This window comes from Rattus norvegicus, chromosome 2 (genome assembly GCF_036323735.1).
Source record: "Rattus norvegicus strain BN/NHsdMcwi chromosome 2, GRCr8, whole genome shotgun sequence".
Lineage (NCBI taxonomy): Eukaryota > Metazoa > Chordata > Mammalia > Rodentia > Muridae > Rattus > Rattus norvegicus.
Window position 1 is genome coordinate 237324452 of NC_086020.1, and position 24282 is coordinate 237348733.

General features: G+C 48.0%; 1 protein-coding gene across 2 annotated transcripts in view; it reads left to right on the plus strand.

The window, feature by feature from the left end:
• The first annotated feature begins 3360 nt into the window (after positions 1-3360).
• Positions 3361-24282, plus strand: part of Ddah1 (dimethylarginine dimethylaminohydrolase 1) — a 132813-nt gene continuing 111891 nt past the window's right edge. Inside the window, exon 1 of one of the 2 annotated variants that reach the window (NM_022297.3) lies at positions 3361-3772. In NM_022297.3, the coding sequence (NP_071633.1) occupies positions 3470-3772 (303 nt within the window). In that variant the 5' untranslated portion in view covers positions 3361-3469. Of the gene's footprint in view, positions 3773-20927; positions 21139-24282 lie in introns of those variants that run through there. The other variant, XM_017591068.3, reaches the window with a different exon arrangement.

The window sequence follows — 24282 nt, forward strand, 5'->3', positions numbered from 1 at the left end:
AAGAGAAACAAAGCCTTCCTTCCGTTTTAACCCGAGTTAGCTAGACACGTGGGTGAACTTTTCCCTTTGGAACACCGGTGGGATTCTCTCATCTAAACACTATGGTGTGATTTTTGATATTAAGCTGGTGCTAGTAGGGCAGGCTTGCCCTGGAGTGTTCTGATTTAGAAGAAGAACCTAGATGGTCTTAGAGACATTGCCTCTAATAATCAGAGCTGTCCTTTATCGAGGCTCTTATTCTAGAATCTGGAAGATGCTATATTAACTGTAAACTCAAATCATCTCTCTTGAGGTCTTACTGCTGTGAACAGTCACCATGACCAAGGCAACGTTTATAAGGACAACATTCAATTGGGGATGGCTCACAGGTTCGGAGGTTCAGTCCATTATCATCGAGGCAGGAACATGGCAGCATCCAGGCAGGCATGGTGCAGAAGTTCTATATCTTGCTCTGAAGGCCGTTAGGAGAATACTGGCTTCCAGGCAGGTAGGACAAGGATCTTAAAGCTCATGCCCACAGTGACACACTTCCTCCAACAAGGCATCTACCCAAATAGGGGGCAAACATATTCAAAATACTGCATCATTCTTGGGGTGGGAGAAAAGGAATGCCTCATCTACTGTGGGCTCAGATGGGACAGCCACTATAGGATGGTGTAGATGAACTTGTTCCTGGAAATCCCAACTTTCTAAAAGCTAGGATCAGAGTTCTAGTAAGATGGCACATGTCATGGGCGCACCTGTCACCAGTGCACCTGTCAGTCACCGGTGCTAGTACTTTGCATTGCAGGTGCAATCCATCACACATAGTTCAAATATATTATTCAATGACCAAAATGATCTTTAAATTAGTCATATGTTACAGAACATGGGGAGAAGGCTATTGCCTTACATTATTTCAGAGACACCGACTGGATTTTGAGGATGGTCCCCTTGAGAAGAGCATACCCGCTCTGGATTAAACTGCCATCGTGTCTGTCAGTTATACATAGGAACAATCATCTCTTGTCTGGGTGCCTTCGAAGGGCTTCGGCCAAGTTGGTTTTCATCAAAAGGAAGAACATGAGGATGTTAAAAGGACTGTGAAACCAAATCAGAAGCTGCTTTCTGCTGGATCAGGCTTCAAGAGTGCAGGGGTCAGGATGGACTGCGGAGATAAGAGAACTGCCTTCAAATATGTGAAAACGGGCTTGTGAAAGAATGCTGGCCCTTTCATCAGGCGACAGAACTGAGACCAAGGGGATTTAAGTTCAGACTGAAGAACTTGTTAAGCATGATAGATCCTCAAACATGGAATATACCTGGTCTTGTTAAACGGGGCTTAAAATATACACGCAAAAGGTTGATGCGTATGCTGGATGCCACAGCTAGATTTCAAAACATTAGACAAAAAAAATCAAATAAGAGTGTTTCTAAGTTCACATTCAAATCATAAGTGTGTATAAGTACATAGGCATGTTTATGTACAGTATATATGTATATTCATATATGTATGTGTACTATATGTGTGAGTCCATATATGTGTGTGTATCCATATATGTGGGGAGGGGTTTACCCAAGACAAGAGTTTCTTATGTATCCACTACTGGCCTAGAACACATTGTGTAGACAAGGCTAGCCTCAAGCCTCCCTCTGCCTCCCTAATACTTGGGTTGCAGGTGCAAGCCACCACACCTCGTTCAATCATAATACTTGATTGTCGAAAAGACCTTTAAGTTAATATGCTGCAACACATGGGGGAGAAGGCTATTGCCTTAGATTATTTCAGAGGTGCGGCCTGGATTTTGTAGATGGTCCCTTGAGAAGAGCACATCCCCCAGATTATTTAAACTGTGATGTGTGGAAGAGGAAAAAAGTACAGGTTTTGTATCACTACCAAACAAAGCACAGATTCTTGAGAGGCAAAGAAAAGGGAAGGTCAACAAGTAACAGGATTTCCCAACGGTATGTGCCCAAAGGAAGGGCGAGGCTGGAAGGAAGCTGGGATCTCCTTCCCAAGGTCAAGGAACTGAATTGTCACGGTGTGCACAGATCTATTGTAGGGACAAAATGCTAGCTCCATGCTTCTGGCAGATCTGTAGGCTCTGGAAACAAACATATTGGAATCACATTTTCTTCTGAACTGACTGTACTGGGAAAAGCATTCTAGGGTCACTCTTTGTTACCTGAGCTTTAGGGAGTCCCCATGGGCTAAGCTCTGGCACCGGTCCCCAAAAGAAGAGTGTTGGTAAACAGCAGAGAATGATTTAATCAACGTGGCTTCATAAAGGGGTTCAGAGACTCCCAAGTCCACATTTGGAGTCCTGACAAGAGCGTTACCTGGAGGAAGGGTTGGGGGAGGGGCGAGAGGTTTGTCCAGTTTGGCAGTTCTGGTGAGCAACAGCTGGGTTGATGTTATGCAGTCTCCATTGTTTAAGGTAGTTGTGGGAACTGGATGAAGTGGTGGATCCTTCTTGGACAGGGTGCTGTAAGCCCGTCAGGGGTGAAATGTCGTCCAAGCTCTGCTGTGAACATGGGTTTATTATAACAGTGACTTCGAAGTGCATCTTGGGAAGCCTGGAATAGGACATTGTTAAAGCCCACAGTATCATCCCTCAGTTTATCTCTGTGCCTTCAGCCTTGAATGGGGATGAGATAGACCAGGTATGCTGGTATGCTGGTTTCTAGATAGACACTCCTTTATTCACTGGCAAGCCTAGTGCAGTTAAACAGACGTGTTGGAGCAAAACCAAAGGCTTCCCTCCCACTTCTAATTGCCTTGTGGGCTTGAAGTTTTGCTGGTTTCCCCCCTCCCTGGAAAAAGGTTCCTAGATACTTATTGTGTCTGTGTGTCTGTCTCTTGGGTTACTCTTTCTCGTGGGTGCAAAGAAATGCATTCTTTGTACAATACTGAGTTTCATGTGGAGCAGTAGGTCAGTTTGGAAAAAGTCGAGACAATATGGGTGAAGACAGGCTGCCACGCTGGGAACCGAGGTTCCACGTGCTGGGTGATGAGGGATGAAGAAAGAGGGAAAGTTTGTCCATAAACAATGGCCCTTCACCTGGTTGGCTAATCATAAAGTCCTCTCCAGCAGGTCCAGTAAAGCACTGCCCAATTTTCAGGTCCTCATGGGGGACCATATGAGGCGTGCACCTGCGGTGAGATACACACACTAGACCCATGGAGAGAGTCATTGATGACAAGTCCCTGGCCTCCGCATCCCGACTGACCCAGGCTGGCCTGGCGCAGATGCGGGGAGCGCCGGAGTAGGCGCGCGGGCGCTGGGCCGGCGCCCGGAGCTCTGGGCATGCTCAGTGGCGCGGGCAGGGCTCCGGGCGCGAGCCAGGCTCCCGCAGCAGCACATTCATCCGCTGCCAAGAGGAGCCGCCGGGCGCTCGCAGGCTCGCAGGCTCGCAGGTTGGGCGCGCGCTGCTCTCGGGAAGACCCGGCCACCGAGCCAAACCCCGCCGCCGCCTCTCCGCGCGAGCCATGGCCGGCCTCAGCCACCCCTCGGTCTTCGGCCGGGCCACCCACGCCGTGGTGCGGGCTCCGCCCGAGTCCCTGTGCCGCCACGCGCTGAGGCGCTCCCAGGGCGAAGAGGTGGATTTCGCTCGCGCTGAGCGCCAGCACCAGCTCTACGTGGGCGTGCTGGGCAGCAAGCTGGGGCTGCAGGTGGTGCAGCTGCCGGCCGACGAGAGCCTGCCTGACTGCGTGTTCGTGGAGGACGTGGCCGTGGTGTGCGAGGAGACCGCCCTCATCACCCGCCCCGGGGCGCCTAGCCGCAGGAAGGAGGTAAAGGGCCAGCCCCCAGGCAGGCGAGGCGAGGCGAGGGGCGCGGCCGAGGGGGGACACGCGTGGAACCCACCCCACGGGCTCAGTTCCTAACTTCCCTCTGCGGGACTCTGGGCGGCTCATCTGGGTGTGGGAGATCCGAGCCAGATAACTTCATTGTTCACACCTTCTGGCTGTTGGGGAGCCTTCGAGTGGATCTCGGTTGGGAGTGTGGTGACGCGGACTCAGGGCAGGTGGCTGGCTGGGGACCCATAGCGCCAGCTTTTCTACCTTGCAAATTACACAGCGCTGAGAACAATGCTGCTCTGTTTCCTTGCCAATGAGGACCGAGAAGGGTCCTACAGGAGGGCAGGTCGAGGCTGGGGAGGGGGGTGTCCCCCAAGTCCCTCAGGGGATTCCTTTGGGGTACTCCTGGCAGGCCAGGCCAGGCCGGGTGACATCAGGCAGAGTCTGTGCCCAGCGATCTGAGAAGTCCAAGTTACTTTTCAGTGGTGGCGAGTGAGTCTTGAAGAACGCGCCTGGCAAGCGAATGTGTTCAGCGTTTTGTTATTGAACTGCGTTTAAATGTGTGTGTGAATGGGCCAGGTTTGAAAAGCTGTCCTTGCTGCGGGGTGTTGGGCGTGTGTGTTTCATTAGCAGTGGTAGTTTTTTGTTTTTTGTTTTTTTTTTTAACAAGTTCTGTAATTTTAAAATCTCTCTCTCTCTCTCTCTCTCTCTCTGCAATTAAGACTGCTTTTTGTCTTCTTCAAGGGGCACGAGAGAGTGCCTAACATTATCGTATCTTGCAGAAATGTTTGTAACTGCTTTAAAAATAATGTAGGTTAGTGGGAGAGAGACACAGACACACGAGATTAGATTTTAAATTGCCATCTGGCCTGGGATTTTTCTCACTGCCAGGAAAGAGCCCAGGCTCAAGATTCTCCCTCACTCTTGGCATCCAGCAGCGTGACAAGATGCAGGTGGTTTCTTTCCTATCTGGAGAGATTTCTGTCAGGTTGGAAGTAGTGCCTTGGGCTTATGGCTTACATATGCTTAGTTCTCACTTGTTCTGCTTGCCTGGTGAACCCCTGGAGTCTGAGTACAATCAAAGTCCATCTATTTGTCTTCTTCCCACATTCCAAAAGTAACAGGCATCATTCTCTTAGCCTGTCCACTTTCCCTGTGTCACCTTTCGTGTGGCCTGTACATGTGTCTCCCACTCTGCTTTAACCTAATATGAATGTAGCCATGGAGAGCTAGACATCAAAACTCTCAAAATGGCGCTCATCTGACAAGACTCTCCCTTCTCTTGACCCTCACCATCCTTATTCAGTCCATCTTACTTGTGTAAGGTTCATCTTCATGGAACACAAATCATATATTATCTGTGTAATTAACGTTCCAAGTTCGGCTTTTCCAATATAAGAGCTAATGGTGATCTTTCTCCTGGTGAGATTTTGGTATTTTTAAGTGTCAGAATTTGACTCCACTCTGTAGTCAGCTCAGTGGCCCCTACTTGCCAAAGGTCACACAGAACTCTTGTTGTGTTGTGCAGGGCATTGAACTCAGGACTTTGCCCATAGTAGTTAAGCATTCTGCTACTGAGCTGCAGCTTCTGTTTCCCAGGGTGAAAGCAAGCCCCCACCCCCACCCAAATGCTTTGGGCTTCATCTTAATCTGTTCCAGGCACTACCATGACCTTTCTACAAAGCGCCTTTACTCCTCACATGGTCTGGGTGGCTAGGGTAAGGCACCTCCTGGCAGCAGAGGAGATGGCAGTGGTCGTTGGGTGGGATGCTTCGGCAGGGGTTGATGCCTGATGAATGGATAAATGGATACCTGGTTGGGTGAGATGAAAGAAAAATATTGAACTGCAAGTGCTGATACTGAATGAATGAAATACTGAATAGACAAGCTGATAGTAATTTCAGTTAGTGATGCTCATTGGATGGATGGGTGGGTGGATGGATGGAGGATGGATGGATGGTGGATGGATGGATGGATGGTGGATGGATGGAGAACTGAGGAGCTTCAGGTACAGATGCTTATTGAACCAATGATCGAGTCCATCAGTAAGTCAATGAAATGGTAAACTGACAAGGGAATGGCAACTCTAGGGTCCTTTTTGTATCAAGATGCATTGTGTGTGTGTGTGTGTGTGTGTGTGTGTGTGTGTGTGTGTGTGTGTGTACCTACAGCAGTTTTAAAAATCTCATCATTGATATTCCTGTCTTTGGTCGATTTATTCTCTCCACATTTCCATACCAAGGCCAAGGTCAACTCAAATTTGATTCTCCCCTGAACAAAGTTCCTAGAGGGCCACTGCTGAGCTGGGCTCTGCTTGCCTTTCTAGCTTTCTCTTCACTTCTGCTTCTCTTCCCCAAAGCATCCCCCAACACTTGGCTTGGATCCTGTTCTTTCATTCACAGAGCCTCCTTCCTGGACGAACAGTTTTCCTTTATTGAGAACATACCTCCCTCTCCTCCCCGCCTTCTCTTCCCTCTGCCTAGCTGTCCTTGGCCTGCTGTCACCATTAATACCATTTTAGCTAACATTTATTGGATGCTTGCCACTTGGCCACGAACTGCCAGGTCTGTGTCGTGCATTTCATCAATGCTCATTCAACAGTATCATTATTGATGAGGCAGAGTCAGAGAGAACAGATACATTGCTCTGGGTTACAGGGTGGCTTCAATGAAACCAGGGTCAGAACTCAGGTGTGCAGAGTTCCAAAGCTCTGGTCCCACTGTTCTGTGATATTAGACATCACCGTTCCAGGCCTGAACCATTTTTCCCTCTGCTCCCCACCCCCACCCCAGGCCCTCCTATCATACCCTCCCCTCTACTGTCTTAGGAGCCGGAATCTTGTCTACATTGTTTCACACTTTGTTTCCAAAGCCTAATAAGAAAACATTTTGTAGGACCAATGTTTCCATGATTTAGCCGACCCTATTTCTCTTCCCTTGTGAGGGATTTAGATTCTGTTTTGAGATAGCCTCTTAGGCTGTAGCTCAGGTTGACGTGCAGCTCACTATGTAGCCCCGGCTATATTCCACCTGTGGCAATCCTCCTATCAGCTTCCTGCATGCTGGATTCCAGGCATGATCCATCACGCCCAGCTCTAATGATAGGGTTGGTATTTTGCAAGCATTCCAAGTTGCTGGGGCTGCAAACATTTCCTTGTGAGCACGGGTGGTTTAAAACTTTAGCCCTCTCTTCTTCCCTGAATCTTCCTGTCATTTATTATTGCTTTGTTTTTAATAAAAAGCCTGGGGAAAGTATTTCTTAATCAAAGCACTGTGCTGTATTTAATGACTTTTCTTCCTTAGAAGAAAGAACCAAGACTCAAATTTAAGGTAGCTTTTCTGAGAAAATACAGTGTTTTCTTCAGTTGGGTTTCTAAGATTCCTGGAACTCAGAAGCTGTGTGTGGGTTTAGTGAAGACAACTGTACGTATGGAGAGTCAGCAGACCGTATTCATTGACAGATCTCTGTCTTCTCAAGTTGGGATATTTTTAATAGGTTTAATATTTAGGAAACAAATCATCACGTTTCAAATGAATCCAGTGTACTTTTAAAGGGAAAAGTCAACTCTTGAAGGTCAAAATCCTTTAAACAAAGTATCTAAAAGCCAAAGTTGGACTGAAGACACTGTAAGGCTTGAGGAATGTTTTAATGATTAAATTTTTTGTGCAGATAATGATTGCATAAGTTCAGGGTGTACCAGAGGGGTGTGTGTGTGTGTGTGTGTGTGTGTGTGTGTGTGTGTGTGTGTCACGGCCTTTCCCCTACTCTTGCAACAACTACTGAACCGTTTCCTTCACTTTCTTCTCAGAAGGGTCTTAGCACCTGAATAATGATTAACTGACAACGCTTATTTAAACTAAATTGTGAAATGTTTCCTCTGGCCTTTCCTCCCTGCTCAGGGCAAGTGTATGCTTTCCTAAGCCTGTGGGATAATTGTGTCTGGGAGAAAGCCACACCAATGTCTTCCTGTAGATGGACAATGACTTGAATCCTGTGTCTTCAGTTGTTTTCAGGTTTATGGACCTCTTTAGGAAGAAGACAGAGGCTTAGCTTAAGGTAATAGACCCCAGACGAGGAGGGAATAGAGAAGTAAATGAGAGGAGGGAACAGCCCAGAACACCTCCTCACCAAGGTTTAGGCACATCACGGAACAGGGACAGAAAGACCACAGGATCCAGAGGTTGGGAAGAACCAGGACAAAGCAGTGTTTCCCTAACAGGAAAGAACCATCTCGTGTGTGAACTTACAGCAGCTATGGCTGCCTGGATAAGACTTAGGTAGTCAGCATCGTCTGACTCAGTCAACATAGCCAACATCTTAGCGTTTTCTACCCCTTGCTGACAGCTACTTTTTAATTGTTGATGGCTTCACGGGGAGGGAGAGAAGGCAGTGTCCTTGAAGGCTCCTGGGAGGTTGATCACAGTCCGGAGGATGGCACATACTGGAGTTAGCGGGTTACTGAATCACAAAAGGAGCAGACATGAAGCTAGGGGGTTAGGGAGCTGGTGCCATCTGGGAGGAGATAAGCGGGAGAATTGGAGCCAAATATCATAAAAATGCATTGCAAGAAGTTCTCAAATGTGGTGGTAAAAATAAAAATGGATCTGTGGTTACCAGTTCCCACTGGTTCTCACCGGGGAGGGCGGGGGGAAGCCATGTGCGCTCTAGCTGTTTCTCTGCCAGCTGCTTTCATACACTGTTCCCTTGGTGGGTTGTCACCATGCCTTACACACACATCGAATTCCACAGACCGTTCTAGCATGGTACCACACCATGCTAGCCCCCGACACTAGCCCCCAACCCACCCCTTGCTAGCCCCAGGCATTCTATAGCCTAGCATGGCTTCCAGAACAGAGACAGGTCGTAGAGACAAATTTCACTAGCACAATCCCCTGTCAGCAACACATGAGAACCAGTCTTCAGCCTTCTGGTCCAGGACCAACTGACAGACCTTTGAAATGTGGAAATCTAGAAGGGCTGATAATTCTGGCTTGGCACAGATTATCAGTCGACTATTCTGCATAAAGTGTCCCTTTTTGGGCAGTATTAGTCTGTATGTGAAATAGGCAGTTTCTGTCCAGTGGCTGCCTAGCCACAAAGTATTACCTCACCTGGAGGTAGAGATGGTCCATTTCTTTGTTAAATCCACCAAAGGGAAACTGTTAGGAGCAGATATGTCTCAACAAAAGATACATAACTTTACTCACGGAATTAGAAAAACACTTTACAAGAATGTACGTTTAGGCTGACAGTCCCTTATGTAAGGACACGTGGGCATCAGGACCTGTATGTTTCCTCCCCGAGTTTCTTATGTTGCCTCCAGAGGCAATGTGAACCCCAAACTTGTGCTTCACAACAGTGGGTAACCAAGGCTAAGTGCTCGAGTATGGAGCCTGAAAGATGGGACTGTTGCCGCTCGTTAAAAGTCAAGGAAATCTAGTCAAGTAATGTGACCAAAGTCACAGACAGCTTTTAACTTCCAGAAATGGAGTTTCCTGAGAACGCAAGGGTTATTGCTTGGGTGAAGTGGCTGTTGCTGGTGACTGAAACCCCACAGAGTATTCGACAGACACAGAATGGTGACGTGGGTTTCACTTTACCCAGTAGTAGTATGTAGGACCTTAGCGGACTCATTTTCCTCCTATCTGTCATGAAGGAGAGCAGTTCATTTTCATGTTAGTTTAGTAACCTGATCTTGTGCTGGTTCCGGCACTGCAGAGATAGCTGGACAACTAAGAATGCTTGTTGCTGTTGCGAAGGACTTAGGTTCAGTTCCCAACACCCACATGATGGCTCACTCCTGGGATCAGACACCGTCTCTGACCTCTAACACCAGGCATGTGCTAGCTCATAGTCACATGCAGGCAAAGCGTGCGCTCACACACATCTAAAAAATGAGTCTATAGTCACAGCTACCGTTTATACGAACCTCCAGAGTCCCCGCAGAGTTTGTTTAGAACTGTTGGAGAGGTTGGCTTCTCAAAGACACATGTCCTCAAACTTCCTTTCGACTTGAGGTGAGGATGCCACCCCCGACCATATTTAGAAACCCTACTGGCTGTCACCACCAACGGGAAGGGACTGCACTGGAGGGCTGTTCTCACCAGCAAACCATCACCCCTAACCGGCTAAGACAACTGCTCCTTTTCTGGTTTCTTTTCAACTTTCCTACCTGGTCTTGGCAGGAACATTAGAAAATTGGGGTGTCTCAGAGACAGAGGCGTGTCCAGCGATGTAACCTCTCCCTGTGCAGCCTCACAGGCTTCGAAAACAAAGAGCAGGGACTGGTTTTCGTTAGAGACCATTAGCTGAAAATGAACTTCCTGCTGTGACTCTAGACGGGGTGGAGGAGAAGGCAGGGCTGGCTGCCTCGCGCCATTACTTCTGCATGTATTTGGGTTCTTATTAAGCTCAAATTTATTTCCCATTAGTTTTATTACAGTCACGGTAGGAATCCTTCTATTATTATACAAGCCATGACTACAGAAAGATACCTAATTAAGAGTTGGGGAGGAAATGTTTGTCTCCAACTAGCTTCGGCCATCATCTGCTGTAATTTGGAGACGTACTTAGTTTTTATTTTTCCAGTTGTTCGTGTATGTATGCACATGTGCATGCTTAGAGCGAGCGAGCGAGAGAAGACACACCGTGTGCAGTGCAAACGCACGTGTGACCCCAGCACATAGAGGCTCAAGGTTTTTATTCAGAATCATGTTCAGTCATTCTTCCATTGCGCCCCAGGGCGGGGGGGGGGGGGGCTCAGGCAGACCCAGAGCTCACACGTATGACTCATCTCTCTTGTCAGCTTGCTCAGAGGATCCTCGTCTCTATTCTCTGAGGCTGCAATTTACACATGAGCTGCCACACCCACCCAGCATTTGTGTGAGTTCTGGGGATCCAAACTCTGCTCCTCGTATTTCCTGGGAGAGCACTTTGGCCACAGAGCCATCTCCCCAACCCTTACAGATGCTCATATTAAGCTGTCTGTGTATTGGTTGGCCTTCATTTTGGGAGCCAATGGACAAATCTGTAATCCCACAGAAGGTTTTCTGAATTTCCTGAATGGAGATCTACATACACGGTAAGCATTCATTCTTCCTTACCGAGAGCGAATCACACAGATAAAATAGCTAAAGGTGCAGCAAGAAGAGAGCGGCTTACGAATATCTGACATATCCCAGTGCATTGTTTACCCCCAGGTTGTCTTTAAATACGTATGAAACCCCTACTGTTCCCGAAAGATAGATGCTCAGTTGACCTTTGACATTAGCCCCTGTTGCTTTCTTCACTCCTCAGGCTTATTTCACCAGTAGGCACTTTCTATCAAATTGATGAGAGGAATCTTAAGCAAAAAAAGAAAGAAAAAACCCAACCCTAATGCTATCCTCATTTACTTTGTCATTGTCAGATAATTTAATAACGTCCGTTGTCTTCCTGAAGGAGCAGTCGCATCCCGCAGAAAGACATAAATCACCAGGCTTTAGACTTCCTGTCTACCCAGATCACCCAAGCAAGAACAGCCGAGGAGTCCCCACAGCAGAGCAAAAGACTAAAGAACAAACAGGTTCAGTCTGCAGGCAGATTCTTGTGAAAGTCAAATGGGGGATTTGCTGCCTTGAACCAAAGGTTTATAAGGCTGAGTTGTTACATCAATGAGGACATGCTTTGCTTGTGCCCAATATATGCAAATCGGTAACCTTTGCCCTCATTAAATACTTTTGCTTTAGTTTTTTTTGTTCTTGTATTGCTTAATAAGTAGACTTGAAAAAAAAAGATGGATTGCAGCCCTTGTGAGTGTGATCTCGGTGTTAAAACAACCTTGTTCCTGAAAGGGGCGGGCGGGGTCATCGACTCAGTCATCATTGTGTATTCAGCAAGCACTTGCTTGTGCCAGAGCCAGTGTTTACTGTAGGAGAGATGCGCTAGACAACGTCACTGCCCTCCGTCCAGTTAGGGACCTGGACCACCGACAGCAGGGAAGGGACGGCGATAGGCTGTGACAGGAGTGGTGGGTGCTGGGGTGTGCGCAGAGTGTCTCTCCCATCCTAGGGCTCTCACACCAGCAGTTGTTGTGTAAGAACTATCCAGGGAAGGCAGAAAAGCCTTTTCAGATGTGTGAAGCACAGAGAGACAGGAGAGATAGACCAATGAAAAAGAATTTTGTTTGTGTTGGGAAGGATGCAGGATGGAGAAGAGCCACCCTTGCCAGGAGCTCTGTGCTCCTGAGATTTCCGGTGCTGCATCTGGAGTTCACTACCTCATCTATAGCTGTGCTTCTTATTTTGGTGTTGGATGGATTTGGCTGTCTAGCACACAGACCAGTTTCTAAGTATATGTCCCTCCTCTCTTATCCAAATGCCCTGTAGTGGTCTGGCTCTCCTAAGATTCTCTAGTCACACACCTCGGGAAGTCTGGAACCCATCCTGCAATGGACTCAAGCCCACCCTCAGGCCCGAGTTTCATTTTGACAGTTGCTAAACTCTAGAAATGTGTTCTAGTTCTGGGCCTGTAAGTTGTCAGTGTATCCACTGTTACAATGTATCCGTTGTGATTCAATCATTTCCCTCTTTGGCCCATAACTACCTATCCTAGTATGTATCAAGCAAATGTGACCCCTGTGCTACATGCAATATCACTCATGTCTATTATATACATGGCCATGCCTGCTGTATACAACATTACCCGTGCCTGCTGTATACAACATTACCCATGCCGATGACAGGTAAGAAAAAAAATACTCATTTCTGTTTGGAATTAAGATGTGTTCTTATTTGCAGCTCTCATCCTTACAGCACTCGCCATCGACCGCTGGCTTTGATGTCTGAAATGATTTCTTCTAGCTGGAAGATGCTGTCTTTTCCTCTTGAAACTCCTGGTTGCAGTGGGGCGGGAAGTGCATGTAGCACAGGATAAAGAGATTGGGAAAACAGAGGGCTACTACCTATAAGGGGATGAGATTGGGTGAATGAATAAAAGTCCTATTCAGACCAAGACATTATGCTTGTTTCAGTCGATTAACCCGGAGTGCCTTGCTGATGATAATCCGTTATGAGATTAAAGCTGAATTTGCTAAGTCTATTTCAAAGGCTCAGTGTATTCAGCACATCTGATAGGTGGCTTTTCCCCAGAGAAGAGGTTGAGTATAGGCTCAGGTAGCCTAAGTCCCTAGTCCCTGTGATTGGCTCCCACCGTCCTCTTCACACAAGTCTGCCAGCTGTGTTCTGTGATAACCGTGAGAGCGATGGCCAGAATCGAGTGGGAGCGCATACAGAGACGAGGAAGGAGCTTCCGGATGCTTGTTTTGTGGCAGGCCTCTTGATTTGCACAGGTAATCGTTGTAAACTCTCTGTGCATTCCATTCTTGCTTCTGGACTTCTGGTGCTGTCTCCAGAATTGTAACTCTTGACTTCTGAAACTGCGTGGTGAAGGGGTCTTTCTAAGCAGCGGTATAAAGTGGGGGAAATGTCCGCTTGAATGTTCCCTTCCCGTAGTTAGCTGTGTTAGCACACAGAGAGATTGTTCTTAGGATAGTAATAGTGACCAAAATCTCAGGTTTAGCATGTATGTCAAACCGTGTGTGATCTCCCCTGGGCTGGGTTGACTCCTTGGTTTCCGTGCTGTTAGAACCCACCCGTCCACCAAGCTGGTCTTAAGGGACTTCAATCCACAGCGGCTGCGTAGCTGTTTCTGGAGAATAAGGAGGAAGAAGGAGGGTAGATGCTGGAGCTAAACCTGGAAATCATTAGCCTGAGATTATTTTTTTAAAAGCTGAAATCAGCAAATTTCATGGCACAGCTGTAAAATAGTAACAGGAGGCAAACACCTCCATTTTCTTCCCTTGATTTTTTTTTTTTGATTCAGGATTAAAAATAATATGACTTCAATTTGGCTATGGGTCGTATCTCAGGCTATTGATGTTTTAATCCCGTTGTCTAGTTCGAGAGACTTATGTGAGAAGTTCCAACCCATGGCTTCGTCTGAAAGTACCCACACTAACTATCCTTGCACTTGATGTTTTATCTTTTAAGACACTCAAGAATCCTTTTAAGGTCAAGAATCCTTTTCTTTGCCTGTGTTGTGAGTGTATGGGGGCCCCCGTGGAGGGCAGGGGACAGCTTTGGGAGTCAGTGTTTGCTTTCTACCGTGCGGACAGAACACAGGCTGTCAAGCTCGGCTGTGAGCACCGTTGCCCGCCGAGCCGTCTCACAAGCCCCATTTTTTATTTTTCTAATTTCCTTCATGCTGTCTGTCCTTCAGAATCCCCTCTCGGAGGCCCTGGTGTGTTCCGGCTCCCTTTCTCTGAAAATAGGATGTTGGGAAATAGGGGCTAGACACGCATTCTCTGTCTTCTTGGGTGACATTTAAAAGCATTTAAGGGAAGGTCCCACTGAGTGAACTATGACTTCCATCTCAGCCAGCATTCTTGCACATTGTTTTTTAGTGGATTCAGCAGCGACAGTCCACCTCGATCACCACACAGATGTCACACTCCCCAGAAGGCAGTCCTCCTTCCAGCACAGTCCATGTGGAGGTCTCAAACTTTTCTGATACCAGCATGCCCCAGCATCCAGTGTTATCTTAGGATGAGGATGGATTTCCAGAGGGTAGCTTTCATTTCAGAAGACTGCAGCATATATATATGGCCAAACACAGAACTGCCACAGCACAGTTAGAATTTTCATGTCATTCCGAGAACACGAGAACACCTTCCAGAGTTCTAGAGGTGACTTTGAGCAATCACGCATTTCACAATTCTTCCCTTCATATTCTCTCAGTACTAGATAGAAACCCAGCCTTTGTGTAGGAATGGCCATAGAAGGTTTTGGGTTTTTTCCCCCTAAATAGCCAGTTTCAACATTTGTGGTATTTATTGACATCTGGACAGAAGTATGGGTTGGTATGTATGAATGTTTAGAGATGCACTCCTCTTGTGAACGGGAAGCTGGAGTACCCAGCTTCCATTGGCAATCCATTTCCAAGGTGTTGTATGTCCTCACACATGCAGTGCTGTCCCCTCAAAGAGTCTTTTGAAGACTTTGATAAGGTTAGTAATGGAGCAAACTGTGTGGTGAGGACTGAGGACATTGTGTGTTTGTCAGGAAAGGGGCCTGGAGTTGTGCAACCTGGAGCTAAAAAAAAAAAAGGGTGGTGCTGTGGCGAGGTCCACGTATGTGTTTCCTCTGTTCACGGAGCCTGGGTTGTCTGCATGAGTGTTACTATTGCCTCTCCCCTGGATCCCACATGAGTTTCTCGTTGAGGGAGATGGGTAATGAGGATTTAATTTAGTGCATTGTCTTCGTTAAATGTGGAAACCAGACAAGATACCGGCCATTGGCCGGATGCATCTGAGGGCTCAATTAGAATTCAGGACACACTCTGTCCAGTCTGAGGTCAGCCTAATGACTGCAAACAGCACACACACGGGTTAACACATTCAGAGTAAGGTTGGAATAAAAACAGTTTCTCACAGCCCTTGCCTTGTGAGTGATGTTTAGTGGTGATGTGGGCCAGAGAAAATGTTTAGAGGATTTCTTGAGTTCCGGGTCTTTTTTGTTGTTGTTGTTTGTTTTTTTGTTTTTTTGTTTGTTTGTTTGTTAAAATATGGTACTAAAGCCAGGAGAGATTTTGATAAAATGAGTGAGTGGCTTTCTCGCAAGCTCCTCTTAACACTCCTGTGCGGACGCCATACTTGCTGCATTCTCTCCTGGAACTAGCCGAGAAGGAGATTGAACGAACACGCAGCTCCGAGGGCTCCCTTACTCTCCCTTTCCTCTCGCAGAACTTCCTAGGACACTGTGGACTGGTCCTTATACTATGGGTCTAGGTGGTTATGGTCAAATGACAAGCATCATTTCCTAGGGGAGTTAGAGCCCCTTGAGTGGGTCATGCTAGTGTTTTCGTCTGTTAGCAAGTGAGCTTTAAGATCATGAGACATGACTGAGTGTGCCTGCGGATCACGGTACAGCCCGGGATGGTCGGGCGTCAGCTCTGTTTCGCTTTTACATCGACACACACGTATGTTCCCTTGCGTGCCGTCGATCACACAGTGTTTGAAGTGGATTTATATAGACCCAGATATAACTTAAACATTATCACTTTAGTCTTCGTTGTCTATCTCCACTGTTTTCAACAAGGAAATTTTAGCACAGGTCAAAGAACAGGTGAGTAGGTGTAAGCTTGGTGTCAGGGTCGTGGGCCTTTAGGACCAAGAAGGAAGATCAAATCACTTTTTCCGTGTGTCAAAGCATAAGAGACAGAACAAGAAGAGTAAGCTCTCAGCAGACAGACGTGGGCTCTTCCTGGAGACCAGTCACGTTCACAGGGCAAGATTCACTCACATACACTATAGAGTTGACCTGAGTACTCAGAAGTGATCTGCTGGATTATTAATCAAGTGAGGATGATCTTATAGCTGGGATCTCAGGCATTTGCCACCATGCTTATCTTCTTATGTGGGTGATGGAGACCAAACTTACCTCTTGCATGAGTGGCAAACACTTTGCCCACTGAGCCATCTTACCAACCCCAACCTCTTACTAAATGCCATGTTTCTGAGGGCTAATACTGATCGTTGTGGGTTTGACAATTCCTGCCTATAAAGTAGGGAAGTCTGAGCGAAGACACGGATGTAGCGGCAGTCTGTAAAGACTGTGGCTGTGGGTATTAGAGCGTGGCTGCTGCCTTTGAACATTAAACTCGTCATCTACATCCTGGTGCCCCAGCACTTTCAAAGATGGACCTTCAGCCCCACGGTTCTCTCCATGAGTCAAGAGCCGGTGCAGGGCTGCGTGGGGCGGCTCTGTACCCTTTGGATGTGGTTTCCAGTGTAGTAAGGGACTATTGAGCACATGGGAAAACATTCAGATTAGGAGAGAGCCAGATGAATGATGTTCCCTGTGAGCGGTGTTCAGAGCTAGGAACGCTCCAAGCGCGGCGGTCAGGTATGAGGCTCTGTGTGCTGTGCTCCCCTCTGTCCAGTCTCACCAGCGCAGTACCCCTAACTTGCTCCCATTACCTTCTCCAGAGAGGGAACCATCAGTGTCCTAAGATTGAATGGCTAGTCACTAGTTACTGTTTATGCTCCAGGTTGTTACAACAAAACACTCGAGTCTCCACGACTTAAAAGGTGAAAGTGGCTCACAGTTCCAGTGGACGGGCGGCCTAAATGTCAAGGTGCCAGGAGGCATTGTGAGGGCACCCTGCCAGCGGGGAATGCGCTCTGTGCCAATCAGAGGCCCAAGGATAAGAAAGCGAAGGAGGAAAGACTGTAAAAACCAAGGCAAGATGCCAGGAGCGTACCAGCTTCCCCTCACTGCAAAATGCTACTCCCTTGGTAACTAACTCAGGCTAATCTCCCACGTGGTGGCCTTAATCCATAGAGTAGCTGTGATCCTGCCCCTTCTCACACTGGGACCAAGCTTCCGGCCGGGGACCTCTAAAGGTTACATTCAAACCAGAGTCAAGCCATAGCAATCCTAAAGCCGTGATGGAGTAGAGCCAGTGTTTCTTCTCCAAAGCCGGAGAGCAGGCATGCACACTGAGCCCATTGTTGGGAGATTAGGACTCTTAAGACATTGTTGATATCAATATTATAACCATCATCTCCATGCCTCCCAGAGTCAGCTGAGCAAAGTTAGTGAGGACATGGAGTTGTGGTCTTCTCCTTGCTTCCAGCCAGCAGCTACCCACCTCTGTCCCTCCTCCATATGGCTACCTCAGAAACCTTCCACACTCAGAGAAACACAGAAGGCTGTCATCTCCAGCCATGCTTAATAGTTACTGGCAGAGATCTAGTCCAAACAATTAGACAGCTTGTGGAGAGCCTTGACCTTAGCCTATAAGCACAGAAGAGGAGGGTGGTGAAAACCAGTTTGAACAGGAGTGCTATGAATCTCCCCTGCTCCGGGATGGAGGCTGCTCTCTTGGGGTTAACTCCGCCTTCACTCCCACACTAGCTCTAGATCAGCTTTCCCAAAGATATTCCAGGGGAAATTCTCTGAAAAGTCCATGAAAGTTGAGACACAGATTGCCTTTCTTGTGAAATATCCATTACCCTAACTCCATGGCCCAGTTGGTGTCGAAGACCCCAGGCCAACAGTGGAAGCTGCTGTAAGCCACAGTACGGGTAAACAGCCCCTCGACTGATTTCTGTGCACCTGAGTCTTGGCTGACGGACTACAGACACACATAGTCTTCGATCTTGGTGTCCCTGTATGTGATAGGAGCAAGGCAGGTTATATTCCAGGATTTGAGTCCCAGCTTCCTTAACGCCATGGCCAAATCCTTTCATGTCTGTTAAGGCTTGGGTAGGCCCTTGGCTCCTGACTCTTCTCTCTTTAGTCCTGCTATGGGCAGTGTTCCCTATGCTCCAAAAAAATTGGTGGATCCCATGAACTGTTTATACAATTCTGATTGTACACTTACTGGTATTACTTTCCTTGCTGGAGGACACTATAGTCCTGCCCCAATGGTAACCCCATAGGTACTTAATCTCTGGCCACCTCTGACGATGACATGGTCATCTCCTCCTCCTCCTCCTCCTCCTCCTCCTCCTCCTCCTCCTCCTCCTCCTCCTCCTCCTCCTCCTCCTTCTCCTCTTCCTCTTCCTCTTCTTCCTCCTCTTCTTCCTCCTCTTCTTCCTCCTCCTCCTCTTCCTCCTCTTCCTCCTCCTTTTCCTCTTCTTCATCTGCTGCTGCTCTCTCTCCCTCTTTCCACAGATACACTTTCATTCACTCTCATCCTATACCATTTGAACCCCTATAGGGCCTCCGACTTGTGTCTAATACCACCATGTGTCCCGAAGATTAAGCCCCACAGTGTGAACTTTACTCAGAACATAGTGCTCTCTTGTGCTTGCATCCAACTCTTGGGTGTGCAGAGCCCCCTCCAGTACAACCCACCTTGTCCCAGTGAGACGTTTCATCCAGAAAAGGAAGCAGCAATACCGTGTCTCATGTCCAGCACCAATGGGCATCAGCCCACCAGCCCATCCTCCTTAGCAGCCAGCTTGGCCCTGTTCCAAACTCTGGGAGTAGTCAGTTCTTGCTAGTAGAGGAAATAAGAGGGTCTCTTGGCCACTCGGTCAGTTGGCCAGCCTGGTCATTTCTGCTGTCTGGCCTGCCCTGAAGTGACCGTTATTCATTCCATATGCTCAAACTGTCAACTGGTTTCAACTGGGCTTAGATTTACTTCTATCCTCTGCTGGCTTCCTGTCTGGACTTCTAATACAAAACTCAAAGATAGACCCTGTAAAGTTGTGAAACCCCTGGAACTTATAGCCAAGGCTTTTCTGGTGCCATGTTCTGCCAGCCCTTCTCACACATAGGTATACAGGTATGCAGGTATGCAGGTATGCAGGTGAATACACGGGGCTGCACAGCAACCTACCTTATGCTGGGCAAACCTGCCAGTCTGTATCATGTGTGAGAGTTTCTAATGCCAGGCTCAACTGCAACTCTGCCTCCTTTGCCCGCCCCAGCCATGCCTAGGCACTAGCCTTGAGCTTGTGAGGCAGACTACTGACTGACTCAGAGCTAGCATGGGCTTTGCATTAGATTTAACCTGCCAGGAAGATTAGAGTCAGCTGACAACCGAGGCATAGACCCCCATTTTTCCTTCTCTCTCGCAGCTCCTGTGGTAGCTATCGGTGAAATGTTGCCACCCTGGCCAAGTTTAATCAGGGGACTTGCATCTCTCATTAAAGTGACTTCAGGGCAATTTAGCAAAGTGGCATTTGATGGTGGAAAAGCGATGTCACCGTGTTTAATTAAGCAGATTAAAATATGAACATCCCAGCTGTCAAAACGGTTACTGTAGACTCCCTGTGCTCTACGATTTCTTCTTTCCGAAAAAGAAAAATTGTTCACATTGTTGCAATTCCATATAGGGAAGAATAGACAAAGGGCATGACGCAGGCCCTCCGGCAGAAAGGTCAGCTGGGTCACGGCTGTCCTATGCCGTCGTGGGAGTGTGGGACAGCTCTGGCGGACATTTCTTCAGACGTCAGTGGCTCACGTGGGATTTCTCTTCTGATGGTTTGGACAGAATGCAGTCAGTCGAAGCAGTCCTGTAAACACAGGTGGGCAGCGTGGGGAGGACGGGAACACTTCACAGATATCCAACATAAAACCTGATCCCAGAACCTCTCACTCTTAGCCCGAATCCCTGCTGCTCTGCCTTTTAGAGCATGGTTGATTGAGAGACTTAAAGAGAGTGTGCTTGGCGATGATAAAACACAGGTTAGGGTTGACGAGCCGGGGTAGGGCCCTGAAGTGACGGGCCTGGACGTTCTAACAAGAGTGGATAGTGAGGTTTTAACTGGTGGATGTTTACTGCTGAGTACAAACACGGCGTGAGACCTCCAGCGCCTCCTCAGGAGGGTGGAGGTACACATGGAGACAGGAGCACAGCCACCACCTCTTGCTCCTGGTTGTAAAAAGAGAAAGTGGGTTTGCCAGGAAGAAAACAGTCCAGCATTTGCATTGAGGGCAGGCCTGTGCGTGAGGAAACTCAGAGAGCGAAAGCCACTGTAACATTTTGCATAATTCAGACTGACTAAACCTGTAATTCTTGGTAACCGGATTCCTGGTAACTCAATTTGAATCTTTGGCAGGTGTTAGGGTGGAGGAGATCAGCCTCCAGGCTAAGACTAGCAGTCATATTATCGGGATTTTATATTCTGGTCAGAACTCCCCACCCCACTCCCCCACCCCCGCTGTCGGGACAGAAATGCCCTAGTTGCACTCTAGTTGAAACCGCAAAATCCTCAGGACTATGGAGTCTGACCTCCCTCCCCTCCTCTCTCTGGGGATCTCTATGGTCTCCCTGCCCATTTATCTATAAGTTAAGCTGATAACAACTTGTGGTCAACCTGAGTCTCATGGGCCTAGATTAATTTGTTGAGCCAAGCAAACACCTCGAGCCATCAGTAGCTGGGCAGACGTAGCACACCGGGTTTAGCACGGTTCCCCAGTCTGGATTCTGTCGGGTTAGTTTCAGGGTTCAAAGGCCAAGTTGGTTTTCTTAGAGTGGCGAGTCAGCACAGAGGCATGGTTTTGAACGTAGTCAGACAGTGCCTCACGCATTTCTGGCCCCTTCCTGCTGTGCAAATCCAAACACCCAAGAGTTGTGTAAGACAAAGAGACCACAGTATCGCCGTCTTCTTTCTTGAAACTCAACAATGATGTCCTTTCTCTCCCTCCTGTTAAAAGCTGGGCCGCCCCCTGGTGAAATATTGTTATCTAAAACCACTGCTGTAGGGAGAGTGGACATAAACGAAGGAAAGGGACAAAGGGAAGGCAGAAGAAGAGAGGAGAGGGACCCGCTAAAAGAAACCCTGACAGTGTCTACTCAGAAACGTGGTAAGCTGGCTCTGCGAGTTGGCAGGAAGGATGGAAGGGGTTGTTGGCGATGGAAGGCACTGGGGGTGGAGGTGGGGACAGGGGAGGAGAGAATGAGAAGGAGAGGATCTTGGGTGTTGAGCTGCAGAAGGTGTCACCGTCCCACCTCGGTCACGGTCTTGCCAGAACGTCATACCAAAGATGGGCTTAGCTCCCTGGGCTGGGCTGATGCCAAACTCTCCCTTTTCCTGAAAGTACGTGCTTAGTCACGATAACGAACAATCATGGAGGCAGGACAGCTCAGCGAGTGTCTCAACATCTAACCAGCCGCCTTTGGAGAGGGACCGGGAAACGGGGGTAGGGGTGATCCAGATGTCTGCACTGGCTTGGGTTACTTTGAGGTTGCGTTCTAAAAATGGTGGGCGTGGCAGATGGCATTTAGCTCTGGGGTAAACTCATCTGGTTCTGAAATGTCACCTTCTCATCACACACGCGGCGGGGAGCACAGATGGGCCTCTTTACTCTGTGCCTGGTGACCGTCTCTTCTAATTTGATGCAGATGATCCTGCACACACATCCATAGAGGTCAAGGCTCCTAAATACCCGGCCCAGGGTAGCTCTGCAAAATCGCCCATGGACCGCTCCTTCCCCACCTCCTTCTGCATCGTCACCTCCTCCTCCTCCTCTCTTCTCTGCCTCCTCCTTTCCCCACCAGCCCCTTTCCTTTCTCCCTTTCTTCTGTGGCACTAGGCATTGAACACAGGGTCTGACCCTGCGCCCTCACAGACAGGCATTCTCCCACGGGTTCATGTCTGTCCCACACTCCTCTTTCTTGACGTCAAAATAATGTTTTTAGTGTCAAGCAGAGAGACTCACACCAGTGATTCTAGCACTTGTGAGATGGGGACATGAGGACCAGGGATTCAAGAGCATCATCTCCCAGTGCACAGCCAGTTTGGGATCAGCCTGAGCTAGGTGAGCACCCTATCAATAATAACACCCATAACATCAATAATAATAATAATAATAATAATAATAATAATAATAATAATAACAACAGTGATGGTTCCTTTTGCTTAACTCCTGGATCCATCCTACTAAACAGAGTTCAGACGTTTGCCACGTTCATAGACCCCAGAGTTGCTGTGTCCGATTTGCTCTGCCCCTCACCCACTACTTTGTACTGAGTTATCACCTGGCGTCCTTCCTTCATCTTCCGTCAACTTTCTTCCCACAGCACCGTGACCTTTGGCGCACAGCCAGTGCTCAGAGGATTCTAGGTGAATCAGCAGACTGTCTCCAGTACAGTCTAGGGGTCGGTCACTTTCATCTCTAGGCTCACCCTGGTGGCCGCTGCCCAGGTGACAACTTTAGAATGGTAGGAGGAATAGAAGATTTGAGTTGAGGACCTCAGGGCCTCTCTCTGTTCCTGGATCGGCAGCTTCAGCCAGAGCCCTGCTGAGCCAAAGTTTTCTCATACGTAGGTAGGACAACGGTTCTCTCGTGAAAATGCAAGGGAGGGGGGAGCCGCCACATCGGGAGTGCAATTTATAAGCAAAATATCACCACGGGCAGCCATGTGGAACTTCAGAAAGTAATCCTCCTTAGGTGTTGTTGGGGACAAACCTCTCTTCCTGTGAACCTGCTCTACAGCAAATGTCACAGAGTTGAAAGCTATTTGATGCGGAAGAAGATACTGGTCGAGTGCCAGCCATCTCCATCATTAAGCAGCATTCCCTCAGCCAGCTAGGAAGAGAGCAGCTACAGTGTGGGCTCCCCCCACTCTCTAGTGTGTGTGTGTGTGTGTGTGTGTGTGTGTGTGTGTGTGTGTGTGTAGTGTGTGTGTTGTGTAGTGTGTGTGTGTGTTGTGTAGTGTGTGTTTATGTATGTGTGTGCGTGTATGTGTGTAGTGTGTGTGTTGTGTAGTGTGTGTGTATGTGTGTGTGGTGTGTGTGTTGTGTAGTGTGTGTGTTGTGTAGTGTGTGTGTGTATGTGTGTGTGGTGTGTGTGTGCGTGTGTGTGCGTGTGTGTGTGTGTTGTGTAGTGTGTGTGTGTTGTGTAGTGTGTGTGTTGTGTGGTGTGTGTGTATGTGTGTGTGTGTTGTGTGGTGTGTGTGTGTTGTGTGGTGTGTGTGTTGTGTAGTGTGTGTGTGTATATGTGTGTGGTGTGTGTGTGTGCGTGTGTGTGTGTGTTGTGTGGTGTGTGTGTGTATGTGTGTGTGTGGTGTGTGTGTGTGGTGTGTGTGTGTGGTGTGTGTGTGGTGTGTGTGGTGTGTGTGTGTGTGTGTGTGTGTCCGCGTGTGCATATGCATGCAGGTAGCACATGTGAAAAGCAGAGACTCCTCAGCCTTATGCAGGGTCCACAGCCCCTTGACCTGTGAACCCTACAGAATGTGTCTCCTTTTGTAATCCTCTCATTCTTTCTGTGAGCAAGGATAAATTTGAGCTCAGAGAGGAGCTGTAGAACTCCAGGTGAGTGTTACTTTTCTCCTGAGTACATGTTTTCCTTCTCCTTTGTGTCAGCAAGGCTGCCATCCATGTGGGGGGAGAGCGCTGTATAAATGGCAGTGTTCATCTGCAGAGTGAGTCGTGTTTTTATTCAGAAGGTGGGGGAAGAGTCAGAAGTCTTTCAAGCTATTGAGCTTTGTCAACTCGTGAAAGGGATTTGTCTGTGTCTCTGTCTCTGTGTCTCTGTCTCTCTCTCTCTGACCTCCCCCTTTCTCCTCTCTCATTTTTCCAGCCCTGTCTTTCCTTGGCTTCAGCATGCTCAGCAGAACCTTGCCTGCCAGCTTTAGTTGGAAGGAATATATTTCCGAGCTTAGCTGGACATCAGTTTTTTTTGGGCTCTGCCCAGACTCTTGACAGAGAAGGTAGTGTTAAGGAGGTTGATGGTGTCTAGACACTAAAATCAGAAACTGTGTAATTTATGTTGTATTACAGACATCCACTTCCCGGATTGGAAAAAGGAAACTGGCTTTTATCTAAGGAAGTCACATTAAAAACCCAAACCCCTGGGTGTTTCTGACCTATGAAGAGTTGAAGTTGGAAAGGCTTTGCACAGTGTCCTCCAGCCCCTTAAAGAGCAGCAGTGTAGTAAGAGAAGAAAGATGAAGCTCTGAGAGACAGCCCAGAGGCTCGCACATAGTCCTTCCTAGCGGCACACCTC